Genomic DNA, 21186 nt, shown 5'->3' with positions numbered 1-21186 from the left:
TATACATTACTTCTTCTTCTTCAGATTCAGGTCTCATATTGAGATAAAGTACATAGAATATTTTCTTGAACGAATTTCGGAACTAAATCCTAGTTCCATTTTTCTTAAACGGAACTCGGGAGTGGTTCCTAGTTCCGTTTTACTTAAACGGAACTCGGAACTGGTTCCTAGTTCCGTTTTATTTGAACGGAACTCGGAACTCGGAACTCGGAGCCAACTCCAGCCTCCCCTTAGGGTTTGAGTGGTCTTTACTATAATTAGTATTTGCCTTTCAGTTGTTTTGCTTTTGTAAAACTTCTTTTAGATTTTATCTTTAAAATGATGCATGTAAACAAAAGATATTTTATGAATTCGAGGCAATTAGATAGTTCTTACGCTTAAACAGAAGCTACCTTTCCGGCAGTTTGATATTTTTTACTTTAAAACTTCTAACTGGCAAAACATGCCCCCAATACCATTAGGCAAAACAGGTGATTTCCATGTTTTTAAATATTTTTGAAAAAAGCAATTCGAATAAATCTTGTACACGTATAGCAAGTTTATTGGATGATTATAGGGATAGTTTGGTATAAATTTTCATCTTGCTATATCGGTAACAAACGTGTGAACAAAGATGTTGTCCCTTCAGGTAAGTACAATGATATGAGTACCTAAATGTCTGATACTTAAATCAATAGTTTAATCATATAACATTAGCATTTCATCTATCCATGTCTTCAATAGCTTTATACATTTTTTCTCAGCTTTCACCCCATTCGTTACTTGATATGTTGTACATAAATGTCATTGTCATTGTCATTGTCATTGTCGATTTCCCATCGCGGTTCATTAAGTCCCCCGGATTCTAATGAAACTTTGCACGAGTATATGGGTGGGTTAGGAATGGGGCAAGAGCCCAATTTTTTTTCGAGATCGAGTAAACAAAATGGCCGCCATAGCGAGTCTTCTGATTTGGCTGGAATTTAGATCTTGTCCAATTTTGGCGAAAATTGGTATACAGGGGTTTTGAGGGAAGGCGAACACAATGGTACCTCTTTCGAAACCCTTTGTTGCCATGGAAACTAAATGGAGGCTTCTGATTGGCCGTTATTGAGATATTGTCCGATTTTGATGAAATTTGGTATGTATGTACATGTACATCATCGGACACCGGTCACTCTCGTAACCTCACTGTCATATTTTAACAAAATGACCCCCATTTCCTGGCCTCTGATTGGTTCAAATTTACATACTATCGGCTTTTGGCGAAAATTGGTATAAAGGGGCTTTGAGGGAAGCCGAACAAAATGGTACCACTTTCGAAAACCTGTGTTGCCAGGGAAACGAAATGGAGGTTCTGATTGGTCGAAATTGAGATATTGTCCGATTTTGCTGAAATTTTGTATGTAGGTACATCGTGGGACACCGGTCACTCCCGTAACCTCACTTTCACATTTTCACAAAATTGCCGCCATTTCCTGGCCTCTGATTGGTCCAAATTACATATTGTCTGATTTTGATGAAATTTGGTTTGAAGGGGTATTAGGGGACTGCAGAATCAACTGAGCGGGTTTCGTTGCCATATCAATCATTCGGAGGTTTCTGATTGGTCGAAATTTAGATGTTGTTCGATTTCAATGAAATTTGGTATATAGGGATATTGAGGGATGCCGAACATTATGGTACACTGCGGGGGCGTTTGGAGGGATTTCTGTAATGGTTCCCCATTACAATTAGTACTTGTTTATCGTTGATTTCGCTTTTTGTAGAGAGTTTAGCTGGACAATCTGTAGTCGATGATAAAAACATAAAGTAGCGAAGTAGTATTAACATGTATAATCATCGGCTTCATCAATTAACATATGAAAGTAACGTAGTTTTTTCATAATTCATATTCTATTTACTTTCAATATATTTGTTTTTTTACAAAACATGAAATATACACAATACATGTATTAAGACAAAACATTCACATTTATACTCCCACAATTACACTCCACAAAACTAGACTAATTGGTTCTTATTGATAACAATATATTGAATAGTCATTATGTCGTTGGAATAAAAAATAAACAAAAAATATACAAAACCTGCAACAACAGAAAGGACAAAACAAACCTAGGTAAGATATGCTGGCATTTTTTTTTTATAATTTTCATTCTTAATTTGTAGCCACCGCTGTATTTGTGTATCAATATGTATTTCAATTTTGATGTTACTTAAATTAGATGTTTATTTTTAGAGTGTTCAAAATAAGTTCTAATTCAAGGCATTTAGATTTGTAAACATATTGTTTTATGATGAGTAATATTAGGTTATCCTGGTTGAACTTCGTAAATTTATTGATTTGCCTATTTATCGAATCTAAGATCAAAGTTTTTAGTGATAAAAATGATCCTTAAACGTTCTATCAAATTTGATGATATAAATATCGTCGTATAATTGTTTCAGGATGAATATTACAGAATACACACAAGTTATTGTCTATTTTTCTAATTTTGAATTAAAAAGTTTTTGATGTTAGGATTATGTGGTTAATTCTAAATTGCAGCCATTGAGGTTTGGAACTGAGCCAAGTATTAAAATGATATTTGTATGTATTTCTTTCCATTTATCTTCATCAATTTTGAAATTTTGACTCCATTTGTTCTCAGTAACGGATTTAACTTCATTTTATTTACATGTAGTAAAATGGTGTAGTTTTCCGGAGCGCCTGTTTTACAGAAGAGTAACATTTTACAAGTTTAAAATTTGATGGGTTTTTTTCTGATAAATTGATAAATGGCTGTTTTTATACTGTGATAGTTAAATGTCAAATTGTTCACAAAATGCATCAAAGCCGTATAGTGATTTATCTCTTTTCATGATGTTATGAATAAAGTGTATTCTTTTTTGGATCGATGCACTATTGAAAATTACTTTTATATATATTTTGATTTCACTGTTATACCATATTGGATTTTCAAGAATGTTTGTTTTGTATTTATTGCTTGTACTTAGAGTCTTACACCAAACTTCTACAACAACTCTTCAAAATCTATTTTTGCAATTGTTTTGATTACTCATTTAAATATTTATTTCCGGTATTTGCTAATTTCTCCTTATCAGAAAATGATTCTAGATCAATATCCCCATTCCCTACTTTATTATATATACATGTTCGTCTGATCCAAGTTGCTTTGAGAGCGGTTATGAAAGATTATAGCAGCCCTTTCTTTATAGTTTTAAATAATTACGTCCCTTTTTACCTGATCAGGTTTACTGTTCAACAGAAAATCATGAAACAGATTGTATTTTTTTTTTTAAATATACAGTTCATTAGGATTTGGAAGTGGGATACATAGATGATTAAATTGTGATATGAGTAAAGTTGTTCTAACAAGTATTTTACCTTTTGGTGTGTGCACTCTTATATTCTCTTAAACCAATAGAACATTTAATAAAATAACCCAAACCCAAATAAGAACTCTTTTGTTCAAAATTGATATCAAATACTTAAGTTTTATTATTTTTATCAAAATTAAGTTTAGTTTAAATCTTTTTAAGTCTACATCATATATGTTATGTACCCTACCACTGTCTGTATGTTATCTACGTTACCACTGTCTGTAGGTTATCTACCTTACCACTGTCTGTAGGTTATCTACGTTACCACTGTCTCTATGTTATCTACCTTACCACTGTCTGTATGTTATCTATTTTACCACTGTCTCTATGTTATCTACCTTACCACTGTCTGTATGTTATCTACCTTACCACTGTCTGTATGTTATCTACCTTACCACTGTCTGTTTGTTATCTACGTTACCACTGTCTGTATGTTATCTACCACTGTCTGTATGTTATCTATTTTACCACTGTCTCTATGTTATCTACGTTACCACTGTCTGTATGTTATCTACGTTACCACTGTATGTATGTTATCTACCACTGTCTGTATGTTATCTACCACTGTCGGTATGTTATCTACCACTGTCTGTATGTTATCTACCACTGACTGTATGTTATCTACCACTGACTGTATGTTATCTATTTTACCACTGTCTGCATGTTATCTATGTTACCACTGTCTGTATGTTATCTACCTACCACTGTCTGTATGTTATCTACGTTACCACTGTCTGTATGTTATCTACCACTGTCTGTATGCTATCTATTTTACCACTGTCTGTATGTTATCTACCTTACCACTGTCTGTATGTTATCTATGTTACCACTGTCTGTATGTTATCTACGTTACCACTGTCTGTATGCTATCTACGTTACCAATGTCTGTATGTTATCTACCATTGTCTGTATGCTATCTTTTTTACCACTGTCTGTATGTTATCTACGTTACCACTGTCTGTATGTTATCTATATTACCACTGTCTGTATGTTATCTATTTTACCACTGTCTGTATGTTATCGACGTTGCCACTGTCTGTATGTTATCTACCTACCACTGTCTGTATGTTATCTACGTTACCACTGTCTGTATGTTACCTAAGTTACCACTGTCTGTATGTTATCTAACTTACCACTGTCTGTATGTTATCTACGTTACCACTGTCTGTATGTTATCTACGTTACCACTGTCTGTATGTTATCTACCTTTCCACTGTCTGTATGTTATCTACATTACCACTGTCTGTATGTTATCTACGTTACCACTGTCTGTATGTTATCTACCTTACCACTGTCTGTATGTTATCTAAGTTACCACTGTCTGTATGTTATCTACCTTACCACTGTCTGTATGTTATCTACGTTACCACTGTCTGTAGGTTATCTACGTTACCACTGTCTGTATGTTATCTAGCTTACCATTGTCTGTATGTTATCTATTTTACCACTGTCGTTATGTTATCTATTTTACCACTGTCTGTATGTTATCTAGCTTACCATTGTCTGTATGTTATCTATTTTACCACTGTCGTTATGTTATCTATTTTACCACTGTCTGTATGTTATCTACCTTACCACTGTCTGTATGTTATCTACATTACCACTGTCTGTATGTTATCTACCTTACCACTGTTTGTATGTTATCTACGTTACCACTGTCTGTATGTTATCTACGTTACCACTGTCTGTATGTTATCTACGTTACCACTGTCTGTATGTTATCTACGTTACCACTGTCTGTATGTTATCTCCGTTACCACTGTCTGTATGTTATCTACGTTACCACTGTCTGTATGTTGTCTACGTTACCACTGTCTGTATGTTGTCTACGTTACCATTGTCTGTATGTTATCTACGTTACCACTGTCTGTATGTTATATACCACTGTCTGTATGTTATCTACGTTACCACTGTCTGTATGTTATCTACCTTACCACTGTCTGTATGCTATCTACGTTAACAGTGTCTGTATGTTTTCTACGTTACCACTGTCTGTATGTTATATACCACTGTCTGTATGTTATCTACCTTACCACTGTCTGTATGTTATCTACCTTACCACTGTCTGTATGTTATTTACCACTCTCTGTATGTTTCCTACCCTACCACTGTCTGTATGTTGTCTAAGTTACCACTGTCTGTATGTTATCTATTTTACCACTGTCTCTATGTTATCTACGTTGCCACTGTCTGTATGTTATCTACCTACCACTGTCTGTATGTTATCTACGTTACCACTGTCTGTATGTTATCTAAGTTACCACTGTCTGTATGTTATCTAACTTACCACTGTCTGTATGTTATCTACGTTACCACTGTCTGTATGTTATCTACGTTACCACTGTCTGTATGTTATCTACGTTACCACTGTCTGTCTGTAATCTACCCGACCACTGTCTGTATGTTATCTACGTTACCACTTTCTGTATGTTATCTACGTTACCACTGTCTGTATGTTTTCTACCTTACCACTGTCTGTATGTTATCTACCTTACCACTGTCTGTATGTTATCTACCTTACCATTGTCTGTATGTTATCTATTTTACCACTGTCTGTATGTTATCTACATTACCACTGTCTGTATGTTATCTACCTTACCACTGTTTGCATGTTATCTACCTTACCACTGTCTGTATGTTATCTACGTTACCACTGTCTGTATTTTATCTACGTTACCACTGTCTGTATGTTTTCTACCTTACCACTGTCTGTATGTTATCTACGTTACCACTGTCTGTCTGTTATCTACCCGACCACTTTCTGTATGTTATCTACCTACCACTGTCTGTATGTTATCTACGTTAACACTGTCTGTATGTTATTTACGTTACCACTGTCTGTATGTTATCTACGTTACCACTGTCTGTATGTTATATACCACTGTCTGTATGTTATCTACGTTACCACTGTCTGTATGTTATCTACGTTACCACTGTCTGTATGTTATCTAGCTTACCATTGTCTGTATGTTATCTATTTTACCACTGTCGTTATGTTATCTATTTTACCACTGTCTGTATGTTATCTACCTTACCACTGTCTGTATGTTATCTACCTTACCATTGTCTGTATGTTATCTATTTTACCACTGTCTGTATGTTATCTACATTACCACTGTCTGTATGTTATCTACCTTACCACTGTTTGTATGTTATCTACGTTACCACTGTCTGTATGTTATCTACGTTACCACTCTCTGTATGTTATCTGCGTTACCACTGTCTGTATGTTATCTACGTTACCACTGTCTGTATGTTATCTACGTTACCACTGTCTGTATGTTATCTACGTTACCACTGTCTGTATGTTATCTACGTTACCACTGTCTGTATGTTGTCTACGTTACCATTGTCTGTATGTTATCTACGTTACCACTGTCTGTATGTTATATACCACTGTCTGTATGTTATCTACGTTACCACTGTCTGTATGTTATCTACCTTACCACTGTCTGTATGCTATCTACGTTACCACTGTCTGTCTGTAATCTACCCGACCACTGTCTGTATGTTATCTACGTTACCACTGTCTGTATGTTATCTACGTTACCACTGTCTGTATGTTTTCTACCTTACCACTGTCTGTATGTTATCTACGTTACCACTGTCTGTATGTTATCTAGCTTACCATTGTCTGTATGTTATCTATTTTACCACTGTCGTTATGTTATCTATTTTACCACTGTCTGTATGTTATCTACCTTACCACTGTCTGTATGTTATCTACCTTACCATTGTCTGTATGTTATCTATTTTACCACTGTCTGTATGTTATCTACATTACCACTGTCTGTATGTTATCTACCTTACCACTGTTTGTATGTTATCTACGTTACCACTGTCTGTATGTTATCTACGTTACCACTGTCTGTATGTTATCTACGTTACCACTGTCTGTATGTTATCTACGTTACCACTGTCTGTATGTTATCTACGTTACCACTGTCTGTATGTTATCTACGTTACCACTGTCTGTATGTTATCTACGTTACCACTGTCTGTATGTTATCTACGTTACCACTGTCTGTATGTTGTCTACGTTACCATTGTCTGTATGTTATCTACGTTACCACTGTCTGTATGTTATATACCACTGTCTGTATGTTATCTACGTTACCACTGTCTGTATGTTATCTACCTTACCACTGTCTGTATGCTATCTACGTTACCACTGTCTGTCTGTAATCTACCCGACCACTGTCTGTATGTTATCTACGTTACCACTGTCTGTATGTTATCTACGTTACCACTGTCTGTATGTTTTCTACCTTACCACTGTCTGTATGTTATCTACGTTACCACTGTCTGTCTGTTATCTACCCGACCACTGTCTGTATGTTATCTACGTTGCCACTGTCTGTATGTTATCTACCTACCACTGTCTGTATGTTATCTACGTTACCACTGTCTGTATGTTATTTAAGTTACCACTGTCTGTATGTTATCTACGTTACCACTGTCTGTATGTTATATACCACTGTCTGTATGTTATCTACGTTACCACTGTCTGTATGTTATCTACGTTACCACTGTCTGTATGTTATCTACGTTACCACTGTCTGTATGTTATCTACGTTACCACTGTCTGTATGTTATCTACGTTACCACTGTCTGTATGTTATCTATGTTACCACTTTCTGTATGTTATCTACGTTACCACTGTTTGTATGTTTTCTACCTTTCCACTGTCTGTATGTTATCTACGTTACCACTGTCTGTATGCTATATACGACTGTCTGTATGTTATCTACCTTACCACTGTCTGTATGTTATCTACGTTACCACTGTCTGTATGTTATCTACCTTACCACTGTCTTTATGTTATCTACGTTACCATTGTCTGTATGTTATCTAGCTTACCATTGTCTGTATGTTATCTATTTTACCACTGTCGTTATGTTATCTATTTTAACACTGTCTGTATGTTATCTACCTTACCACTGTCTGTATGTTATCTACCTTACCATTGTCTGTATGTTATCTATTTTACCACTGTCTGTATGTTATCTACATTACCACTGTCTGTATGTTATCTACCTTACCACTGTTTGTATGTTATCTACCTTACCACTGTCTGTATGTTTTCTACCTTACCACTGTCTGTATGTTATCTACGTTACCACTGTCTGTCTGTTATCTACCCGACCACTGTCTGTATGTTATCTACCTACCACTGTCTGTATGTTATCTACGTTACCACTGTCTGTATGTTATTTAAGTTACCACTGTCTGTATGTTATCTACGTTACCACTGTCTGTATGTTATATACCACTGTCTGTATGTTATCTACGTTACCACTGTCTGTATGTTATCTACGTTACCACTGTCTGTATGTTATCTACGTTACCACTGTCTGTATGTTATCTACGTTACCACTGTCTGTATGTTATCTACCTTACCACTGTCTGTATGTTATCTACGTTACCACTGTCTGTATGTTATCTAACTTACTACTGTCTGTATGTTATCTACGTTACCACTGTCTGTATGTTATCTACGTTACCACTGTCTGTATGTTATCTATGTTACCACTTTCTGTATGTTATCTACGTTACCACTGTTTGTATGTTTTCTACCTTTCCACTGTCTGTATGTTATCTACGTTACCACTGTCTGTATGCTATATACGACTGTCTGTATGTTATCTACCTTACCACTGTCTGTATGTTATCTACGTTACCACTGTCTGTATGTTATCTACCTTACCACTGTCTTTATGTTATCTACGTTACCACTGTCTGTATGTTATCTAGCTTACCATTGTCTGTATGTTATCTATTTTACCACTGTCGTTATGTTATCTATTTTAACACTGTCTGTATGTTATCTACCTTACCACTGTCTGTATGTTATCTACCTTACCATTGTCTGTATGTTATCTATTTTACCACTGTCTGTATGTTATCTACATTACCACTGTCTGTATGTTATCTACCTTACCACTGTTTGTATGTTATCTACCTTACCACTGTCTGTATGTTTTCTACCTTACCACTGTCTGTATGTTATCTACGTTACCACTGTCTGTCTGTTATCTACCCGACCACTGTCTGTATGTTATCTACCTACCACTGTCTGTATGTTATCTACGTTACCACTGTCTGTATGTTATTTAAGTTACCACTGTCTGTATGTTATCTACGTTACCACTGTCTGTATGTTATATACCACTGTCTGTATGTTATCTACGTTACCACTGTCTGTATGTTATCTAGCTTACCATTGTCTGTATGTTATCTATTTTACCACTGTCGTTGGGTTATCTATTTTACCACTGTCTGTATGTTATCTACCTTACCACTGTCTGTATGTTATCTACGTTACCACTGTCTGTATGTTATATAGCTTACCATTGTCTGTATGTTATCTATTTTACCACTGTCGTTGGCTTATCTATTTTACCACTGTCTGTATGTTATCTATTTTACCACTGTCTGTATGTTATCTACCTTACCACTGTCTGTATGTTATCTACGTTACCACTGTCTGTATGTTATCTAGCTTACCATTGTCTGTATGTTATCTATTTTACCACTGTCGTTGGGTTATCTATTTTACCACTGTCTGTCTGTTATCTACCCGACCACTGTGTGTATGTTATCTACCTACCACTGTCTGTATGTTATCTACCTTACCATTGTCTGTATGTTATCTATTTTACCACTGTCTGTATGTTATCTACATTACCACTGTCTGTATGTTATCTACCTTACCACTGTTTGTATGTTATCTACGTTTCCACTGTCTGTATGTTATCTACGTTACCACTCTCTGTATGTTATCTACGTTACCACTGTCTGTATGTTATCTACCTTACAACTGTTTGTATGTTATCTACCTTACCACTGTCTGTATGTTATCTACGTTACCACTGTCTGTATTTTATCTACGTTACCACTGTCTGTATGTTTTCTACCTTACCACTGTCTGTATGTTATCTACGTTACCACTGTCTCTCTGTTATCTACCCGACCACTGTCTGTATGTTATCTACCTACCACTGTCTGTATGTTATCTACGTTACCACTGTCTGTATGTTATTTAAGTTACCACTGTCTGTATGTTATCTACGTTACCACTGTCTGTATGTTATATACCACTGTCTGTATGTTATCTACGTTACCACTGTCTGTATGTTATCTAGCTTACCATTGTCTGTATGTTATCTATTTTACCACTGTCGTTATGTTATCTATTTTACCACTGTCTGTATGTTATCTACTTTACCACTGTCTGTATGTTATCTACCTTACCATTGTCTGTATGTTATCTATTTTACCACTGTCTGTATGTTATCTACATTACCACTGTCTGTATGTTATCTACCTTACCACTGTTTGTATGTTATCTACGTTTCCACTGTCTGTATGTTATCTACGTTACCACTCTCTGTATGTTATCTACGTTACCACTGTCCCTATGTTATCTACGTTACCACTGTCTGTATATTATCTACGTTACCACTGTCTGTATGTTATCTACGTTACCACTGTCTGTATGTTATCTACGTTACCACTGTCTGTATGTTGTCTACGTTACCATTGTCTGTATGTTATCTACGTTACCACTGTCTGTATGTTATATACCACTGTCTGTATGTTATCTACGTTACCACTGTCTGTATGTTATCTACCTTACCACTGTCTGTATGCTATCTACGTTACCACTGTCTGTCTGTAATCTACCCGACCACTGTCTGTATGTTATCTACGTTACCACTGTCTGTATGTTATCTACGTTACCACTGTCTATATGTTTTCTACCTTACCACTGTCTGTATGTTATCTACGTTACCACTGTCTGTCTGTTATCTACCCGACCACTGTCTGTATGTTATCTACGTTGCCACTGTCTGTATGTTATCTACCTACCACTGTCTGTATGTTATCTACGTTACCACTGTCTGTATGTTATTTAAGTTACCACTGTCTGTATGTTATCTACGTTACCACTGTCTGTATGTTATCTACGTTACCACTGTCTGTATGTTATCTACCTTACCACTGTCTGTATGTTATCTGTTTTACCACTGTCTTTATGTTATTTATTTTACCACTGTCTTTATGGTATCTACGTTACCACTGTCTGTATGTTATCTACCTTCCCATTTTCTGTATGTTATCTATTTTACCACTGTCTGTATGTTATCTACCTTACCACTGTCAGTATGTTATCTACCTTACCATTGTCTGTATGTTATCTATTTTACCACTGTCTGTATGTTATCTACATTACCACTCTCTGTATGTTATCTACCTTACCACTGTTTGTATGTTATCTACGTTACCACTGTCTGTATGTTATCTACGTTACCACTGTCTGTATGTTATCTACGTTACCACTTTCTGTATGTTATCTACCTTACCACTGTCTGTATGTTATCTACGTTACCACTGTCTGTATGTTATCTACTTTACCACTGTCTGTATGTTATCTACGTTACCACTGTCTGTATGTTGTCTACGTTACCATTGTCTGTATGTTATCTACGTTACCACTGTCTGTATGTTATATACCACTGTCTGTATGTTATCTACGTTACCACTGTCTGTATGTTATCTACCTTACCACTGTCTGTATGTTATCTACCACTGTCTGTATGTTATCTACCTTACCACTGTCTGTATGTTATCTACCTTACCACTGTCTGTATGTTATCTACCTAACCACTGTCTGTATGTTATCTACCTTACCACTGTCTGTATGTTATCTACATTACCACTGTCTGTATGTTATCTACCACTGACTGTATGTTATCTAGGTTACCACTGTCTGCATGTTATCTATGTTACCACTGTCTGTATGTTATCTACGTTACCACTGTCTGTATGTTATCTACGTTACCATTGTCTGTATGTTATCTACCTTACCACTGTCTGTATGTTATCTACCTTACCACTGTCTGTAGGTTATCTACGTTACCACTGTCTGTGTGTTATCTACGTTACCACTGTCTGTATGTTATTTACCTTACCACTGTCTGTAGGTTATCTACGTTACCACTGTCTGTATGTTATCTACCTAACCACTGTCTGTATGTTATCTTCGTTACCACGTTCTGTATGTTATCTACCTTACCACTGTCTGTATGTTTTCTGTATAACCACCGTCTGCATGTTATCTACCTAACCACTGTCTGTATGTTATCTATTTTACAACTGTCTATATGTTATCTACGTTACCACTGTCTGTATGTTATCTACGTTACCACTGTCTGTATGTTATCTACCTTACCACTGTCTGTATGTTATCTACGTTACCACTGTCTGTCTGTAATCTACCCGACTACTGTCTGTATGTTATCTACGTTACCACTGTCTGTATGTTATCTATGTTACCACTGTCTGTATGTTTTCTACCTTACCACTGTCTGTACGTTATCTACGTTACCACTGTCTGTCTGTTATCTACCACTGTCTGTATGTTATCTAGGTTACCACTGTCTGTATGTTATCTAGGTTACCACTGTCTGTATGTTATCTAGGTTACCACTGTCTGTATGTTATCTACGTTACCACTGTCTGTATGTTGTCTACGTTGCCATTGTCTGTATGTTATCTACGTTACCACTGTCTGTATGTTATCCACATTACCACTGTCTGTATGTTATCTATGTTACCACTGTATGTATGTTATCTACGTTACCACTGTCTGTATGTTATATACCACTGTCTGTATGCTATCTACGTTACCACTGTCTGTATGTTATATACCACTGTCTGTATGTTATCTAGGTTACCACTGTCTGTATGTTATCTACGTTACCACTGTCTGTATGTTATCTACGTTACCACTGTCTGTATGTGATCTACGTTACCACTGTCTGTATGTTATCTACCACTGTCTGTATGTTATCTAGGTTACAACTGTCTGTATGTTATCTACGTTACCACTGTCTGTATGTTATCTACGTTACCACTGTCTGTATGTGATCTACGTTACTACTGTCTGTATGTTGTCTACGTTACCATTGTCTGTATGTTATCTCCGTTACCACGTTCTGTTTGATATCTACTTTACCACTGTCTGTATGTTATCTATGTTACAACTGTTGTATTTTATCTACCCTACTGCTGTTTGTATGTTGTATATTATTCGTATATTTCAGAATTGCATCTGTATTTACATAATTAACACAGAATATTAGAACATTATTATACTCTACAGATCTGCCTGATAGCAATTGTCGCCAGCGTTGTTTGCTCGCAAGACACATTTGATCGTCATCGTTGTTGGGGCTATAGATGTGGATGTATTTATAAGGATCCTAATAAGATAGATGTTAAAGATCTTATTGATGAGCCGCTGCGGACAGAAGAATTTGAATATTTTTAGTAAGTACTTCTATGTTAATACCTAGAATGTTTTTTTGTGAAATTAGGAAATCCATCGAAATTATGTAACTGTTAAAGGAGAAAAAATGCTAAGAAGAACATTTGATACCGATCATCTACCAGAGATGAACAACTTGTTTGGTACTGATCACTTCATTTCTCAAAGGATTTGTTCGAGTAAGATGGCAGTAAACCGATGATTTGCCTTCTAATGAATCTGTCCGTGACTGTTTAACCACCTTAAATGTATTCGCTTCCTAATTGGTAAATAATTAGATGATCCAACATGTGACAAGGGAGCAAACTATACATTATGCACATCCACCTCAATATCTGTTCGGCTAACATGAATGGAAATATATATATATATATAAAACTCTTTTGTTAGATGTTTGTTTGATTGAAATCTTTAATAAGTCACCCACTAAGAACCAGGGTCATATTCGAATATCCATGTTGTCCATGACCTTTTCAACCGAATGCCCTTTACATTTGACCAAGAGACCTTGATATCTGGTTCCTTGTTTAATTCCAACCAACTTCGCTTCATTATGTCTTTACAAAATGTTCATTAGTGAAAATATGCAAAATTTGACCTTGACCTTTGTCCCAGTGATCTTAACATTTTACAAGAAATCTCCTTGTTTCAATTTCCATCAACTTTGATTCATGATGTTCCAACAAAAAGTTTAATCATAGCAAACAATTGACCTTGACCTCTACACCATGTCCTCAACATTTCATCCATTAATTACGACCAACTTTGCTTCACGTCTTAACGAAATATTGATTAGTAAACAAATACAAAATATGACATTAACGTTTGATAAAAAAAACCTTGACCTTAAGTCTGCCGACTCCTTTGACACCATTACAATGCCCTAATAGCTTCATTCGGCCATTTTGTTCGCAATCAGAGGTAAATCACATGGATAAAACTAGGGACCAAGGGGAACCTACCTAAAAGTTCTTCTCAAGAAATAACAAAATGAAACATAAACTGTCAAAATCCAAGATGGCGGCCTATCGGACATTTTGTTTCCAGATCAGACTCAAAATCGAATGGACACAACTGGGGACCAAAGCGTACTTCCTTCTAAGTCCTCTCAATGCTTCTCAATATATAGTCCAACATGGCCGTCATACTTTGTCTAGATTAGACACAGAATTGAACAGACATAACTAACGACCAAGGGGATCCTATTTTCAAAGTAAGAGAAAAAAATACCGCAAGGACTGCTCAAGAAATAGTCATAACAAACTTCATCTGTTAAAATCAAAGATCACCGCATGTCGGCCATTTTGTTTAATGTTTGTGATCTTTATTTCCGATAGTGATCGACTTCGAAAGGATCTTCGAATAAACTGGATGGCCAAGGTTTTCATCAGAGCCACCAGCAAACCTGATGGCTCGAATGATATCGAAGCGTATGTATGTTGCTGTCTCGCATGTTAATACCAGATACTTGCGTATTTCCTTTTGTCCCTCATGCTCCCGGAGACCATAGTTTATTTGAGACAGATGTTTGACGTTCACATATTGTCAATTTTACTATCTTATGATTGCTGCAATACCATATCTCAATCAGACATTTTCAACAAGATATACCAAGCGATATGAATTCCTTCGCTTATCAACATTGACCAATACACAACAAATGATGGTACTATGGTTGAATCATAATGCCGTTCAAGAAGACACTGCTTAATATCATAACAAGAGATGTAGTTGAGAGGAAGACTGTGAAATAACAACAGAACTATCCACTAATAAACAAAGTTGGTAGAGCGAAAACAATGATCATCTACCTATAGTAGCAGTGACATCAATGTCTTGAAGAAACCATAGTATCAGCTATAATCAATTTTGGGATAGTGAGTATCGACACTCTTTTAATCTTAACTGTAGTAAGTTAAAACGAAAAATTACCGAAAAATATGATGGTGTTGAAGCGTATGGAGTTTCCTGACTTTGAAAAAATTAAGGAAGTCATGATATCGTAAAAGATATTCATAGTAAAAGTTGCCACCTTTTCGACTTTAGGTGGGTGAAACGTGTACTTATGCAAGAAGGAATTAATGAGATTAAGTGTTTAAAGTTTCAGGGAAATCAAGAAATCAATGAGTCCATAAGCATTACATTCAATGACATATCAATAGTAACACAAACGTAATTTTAAATCCAAGGTAGCTAAACGCACATTTCAGCACAATCAGGTAAAACTGAATAAGAAAGTAGAGCAAGGGCATCGATAATCTATTTATAGTTATAGTTGCCTCTTTTTTGACCTCAGTTAGTTAAAACGTTAAATTGTACGTGGTGATTATTACTAATAAATGTGTGAACTTTCAGGAAAAACAGGTACGTAATGAGTCATTTAGACTCATTTTAGCCCAAGGTGGTTGAAATGTAAAATTGTTTAAGATATAATGATTGTAAGTGAAGTCGCTAGAGCGAGGACCTCGAATATGTATCCATAGCAACAGTAACCTTATGTTATGACTACAGACTGTTTAAATACATATCCATAGCAACAGTAACCTCATGTTTTGACTACAGACTGTTTAAATACATATCCACAGCAACAGTAACCTCATGTTTTGACTACAGACTGTTTAAACACATACTCACACAAGATATAATGGTTGTAAGTAAGTGTTTGAGTTTAGAACGACTATATTTCGATGAGCAAACGAGGGATGCTTAATAAGTCAGAAATACAAGTGTTGTACTTAAAGGATAGTGTTTTGTTTTGTATAATTGTGTTGCTTTTTGAATGTATGCTTCCACAAATGAAATATAAGGTCATCCTAATTATGTAGGCTATTTTCTTAACCTGGTGATCTTTTCTGCAGCTGTTAAACAAGATGGAAATCTGATATGTGTGTAGCGGAATATAGAAGTATCAAACTGAATCCGGTTGATAAGGACATTGTTAGGGGAAGGATTTTAAAATATTCAAAGAATAGCTTACAGCATCAAATATAGCACGGACATATCATACCTAGTGACGTTTGTTCAATTTTATTTTCCACATGATTTTCCGAAACCGTGTGATAGATGTATTTACTGTTGTGATTTTATAACACGTAGTAATCTCTATCTCTTAATAGTATTCAGTGATACAAATGAAAGTTTCTAAGAGTTTAAATAACCTGAACACGTTTTGCGTCCTGTTATTCCAGAGGCAGACCCATTTGTAAACAAAAAATGAAAGATATTCTTGGAATGTGGAAGGATAATGGAAACACACTGTGTTGGATTGTCGCACCAGACATGTATAAGGCAGAGTGTTGTAGGTAAGTTTAAACTATCAAACGATAATTTGATGACGCAATGTATTACTATGTATATTAACATTGTTACACACAAGATGATGTCAAATATCGATATACAAAATACATGACATACGAATAACAATTTGGAGCTTATCACCGCAACATAGCCGTCTCACAGCGATTCACTAATTATTATCCGTAGATATTGGGCATTACGCAACCAGCCAATCTCGTTCTCAAATCCCTGGGGGGTAAACAGTCGGTGCTACCATGCACTGTCCTACCATGTACTCATTTACAAATAAGTCGACTGGAACACAGCGGATGTTCAAGGATACAACACAGTGCCGTTGCCGGGACTCGAACATAGCGATCCTTCGGTCACACAGCCCTGCATCCTACCAATAGACCACCGTAGCTCTGTATTTAAGTATCATTTGTTTTAGCACGAGATCGTTTATTATAAACGTGACAATAACAGAATACGGTGTTCACTATATATATGGTAAACAAGAGGTAACATAGCTAATGGTTTTCAAGTTTGCAAAAACATTAACTTTAGCGAAGGAATGGTCATATACAACAACCACGGGTTTGTGTGGCCCGTTTTTACTGCGACAGGGAAGTAATTTTGAGGATAAATTGACCTGTCTTGTGTCAACGTGTGTTCTTTTCATAATATCACGTGGTATATAAGGATATGATCCGAAGTGAAAAGCCGCCAATTAATATGCAAAACTGACAATTTCGAAAATATGTACAAATATTACAATTTATTGTCAATCATAGCAATCATACCGGGCGACTTAGCTTAGTACTCGAGTTGAGACTCGACTTATATTTACTCTAATAACAATCGATCAACAGGAGTTCCGATTATAGTGACATCATATGACCTGACTCCATCAACCCATATCCGACCCTGGGTTAGAAGAGTTCGACTACAGCAAATACCTTCGTTTGCACATGCGTCACCATTTGGAAGCATGGCAGTGATATAAAATTTCCGTGGTTTGAGCGGAGCGAATTAGACGGAAATTATTTTCCCTTAGGTTGCGAGTTTTCTCATAGGTGGCGTCATGGTATTTGCACGTGCAGTTGACAGTGTTAGGTATAACGTGTGTCATTCAGCGAGGGTAGACCAGAGGCGACACACGTGTATACGCAAATTAATATCCGAGACCAAGTAATTGCTTATTTTTATATAAGATGGCATACATGTATACAGGATTAATTGGTAAAATATATGTATTGCATTTCATAATTCTTATGATTTTCACAGTGGGGAATTTGAAGTCTATAGTACATACATGATGTTGTAATGTGTGAATGAGTGTATGAGTTCGAGTATTCGTAAAATGTGTCGGCGTATACCTATCGCTAGTTACCAATAAATATAAGCAAATTTATTTATACAAGAGTTGAGTTTTTCCTATGAGAAGTGATGCAGTGGCTAAGGGAATTGTTGTTGTTGGTACGCATATGTAATCACATTATAAGGAACCGTCTGACTAAAGTAAATAGTTGACTCTCGAGTCTTAACCGAGGTCGCTCAACGTGAAGTGGCCTTCACGTGTTAGTTAATCATAACCTGTTGGACCACATGATTAAAAAGTAAACCTGTCAAAGGTCGCCGTGTCGACCAATCAAAACGCGTGTAGAGTTTATCGCGCCTGTGGTATAAACTGTTTGTTATTCAACAGTTGTATATCTTATTTCATGCATTGGAGGTTGAATAACATCCCTCTTTGAGGTACAAATAGAGGTTACACAATGAGTGGTTGTTGTATATGGTATTTCTTTACTCGAGTTAGTTTTGTTTAAGTTATAAAAACACGAGCTTTAGCAAGTGTTTTTTTTTAACGTTTTGAAAAATCACTAACGAGAATGAAAGAAATGTCATATACAACCACGAGTTTGTGTGACCTGTTTCTACCACAATAGAAAAGCTATTCTGAGAATGAAATAACCTGTTTTGTATCAACATGTGTTCTTCATATCAGATGTGGTGTAAGGATATGACCTAAGTTAAAATACCGCTAATTAATATGCAAAACTGACAAATTCGTATTGTATGAAATTATTACAATTTATTACAAATCATAACAACATTATAAATAGGTTTATTTTCTCAAAGCAATGAATTGATAAGAATCTATATATATTTTTAAGAATATAACAAAACAACTGCGAACTACTTCTTTTGCGTTATCATTTCTAGGACATCGTAAAGCGGACTTCAAGTGTTAGCCAATCAAAGTGCATCGAACCATGTGATTAAAAACATAGTCCCGGTCAAATGTCACCGTGTCAACCAAACAAAACGCATTTAGAGTTTGTTATTCAACAGTTGTAATGGTTATGTCATGCCTTGGGAGTTGAATAACCCCCATCTATTGTGGTAGAAACAGGCGTTTTTATCAGTAGGGAAATTGAAATGGATGACGTGAAACAGCACTACGATAAAACACAACTCTGGTATACACACAAGCGTATGGTACAAACAAACATAGTTGTTCCAGTAAATAGTTTCATATCGAAATATTTTTTCAGAATGTTATTGGTAATGACCAGTCAGAACAGAAACAAGACTTTGATTATGGTCGGTACACATTGTATAAATGCTTGTATGTATTCATTTATAATTGTTTACTCCTAATATTGATAATTATGTATTTACAGTGAACAATGTTGTGGGCGCAACACCAGGTGTGTACCAAGTGTATATGTACGTAGGAGGTATCTCATTTACTGTAACTATTACTATGATGGACCCTTGGCCGATAACAGAGATTTGATTGAAATTGGTCCTGAAGATTTTGATTTCGCGGTTCTTGATGGCATAAGTACGCCTGAGGGGTCTGGTTCTGGCGGGATTTTTACAAGAGAACACAGGACAATAAGAGGATACTTCGCCTTCAGAGATGACCCCTTCCCGGTGGCTTGCTCCTGTAGAACGTGTTAGAAGTCTCCCTAACACACGTTAATATCATCACCGTGTCCTGTCTAATGTATAACTTCATGTAATAAAGCCTTATATAGCAACATTTCATTGTGTTGTGTTAGTCAGAACATCATTTTATACCGATACTGACTACTTATTCAAGATGAAATACGCAAACAATGTATCAAATTCACTATTCTTAATTTCTCAACGACCTTTTCTTACATTCCTACTAACTTTTAGTTGACTGTGCCGGGTCCGATGTTACATAGTATTACTAAACAGATGACGTTTTTCAGAATATCTACTGTTAGGTTTTATAGTAAAACTTAATTATATGTTCATGCTAACAAATGATAGTGCACTATAATAACAAAAGAATGCACAGTACTCGTGAGTAGTTTTTTTCTCCCAAAGCAATCTTATTAACACCATTAAGTAAATAAAATAAAAACAGTGTCCTAACAATGATAGCTTTTAAGACCTACAGTTATAAACCAACAAGTGTCTATCTTTGATTGACATACGAGTCGATCTTCCTGTAGGAAATATAGGTGTACATGTGTAACAGGGTGCTCATGCCTGCCACGGGTTATAGAGAATCCAAAAAGCCATAGTTTGGTTTACACTTTATTCTCCAGGTAAAAACCCTGTAAAAACATACAAATACACAATTTTAAAACTACAATTCACAATACCTAATGCGCTTTACATTACGATACATTTACAGCCTCTTTTTACAATTTATACATATCTTCAGAGGATATACAATTCTGGACAATTAAACTACATAAAAGTCCATAACGGCTATATTATACATGTTACATATTACATTACAATTACCCTACACTAGAAATAACATACATACCCTATCCCTTGGACAGGGGTTCCTCTCCCGATAATATTACGGGACTCGTAGACAAAGTATAAATTACGAGCACACAAGCGTTCTGTTAAGGAAAAGAAAGCCAAAAATAAATAACCCGCTTCAAGTTAACGCTATCCATTTTACTAAATATAATAAATAAAACCATTTAAAATTACCAGAACTTACTTTATTCTAAAGATAGAATACGGCCTCTCGTTGTAAAAAGCACAACGGAGGACCCCACTAGATATATATTTATATTCAACAATAGAAAATAGAAATACAGTTATACAACTTCTCTATTATAATTAGAAATTTATACTTTAAACTTACTTTATCCTTTAACAATAATCTGGCAGATAGTCAACAGTCAAGCCGTGCATGTATATACGTC

At 35.7% G+C, this 21186-nt stretch overlaps 1 protein-coding gene across 1 annotated transcript; it reads left to right on the top strand.

Moving 5' to 3' along the window:
• The first annotated feature begins 611 nt into the window (after positions 1-611).
• Positions 612-20029, top strand: LOC117328803. The gene is made up of 5 exons (XM_033886358.1): positions 612-628; positions 13535-13701; positions 15037-15129; positions 16888-17001; positions 19663-20029. Exons 1-5 carry the CDS (start codon positions 614-616, stop codon positions 19943-19945), a joined length of 672 nt encoding a protein of 223 aa, XP_033742249.1. The 5' UTR covers positions 612-613; the 3' UTR covers positions 19946-20029.
• Positions 20030-21186: the final 1157 nt, after the last annotated feature.

Source organism: Pecten maximus, chromosome 6, assembly GCF_902652985.1.
Source record: "Pecten maximus chromosome 6, xPecMax1.1, whole genome shotgun sequence".
Lineage (NCBI taxonomy): Eukaryota > Metazoa > Mollusca > Bivalvia > Pectinida > Pectinidae > Pecten > Pecten maximus.
Note: the sequence above shows the minus strand (reverse complement) of the source record. Positions and strands in the feature narration are given on the sequence as shown.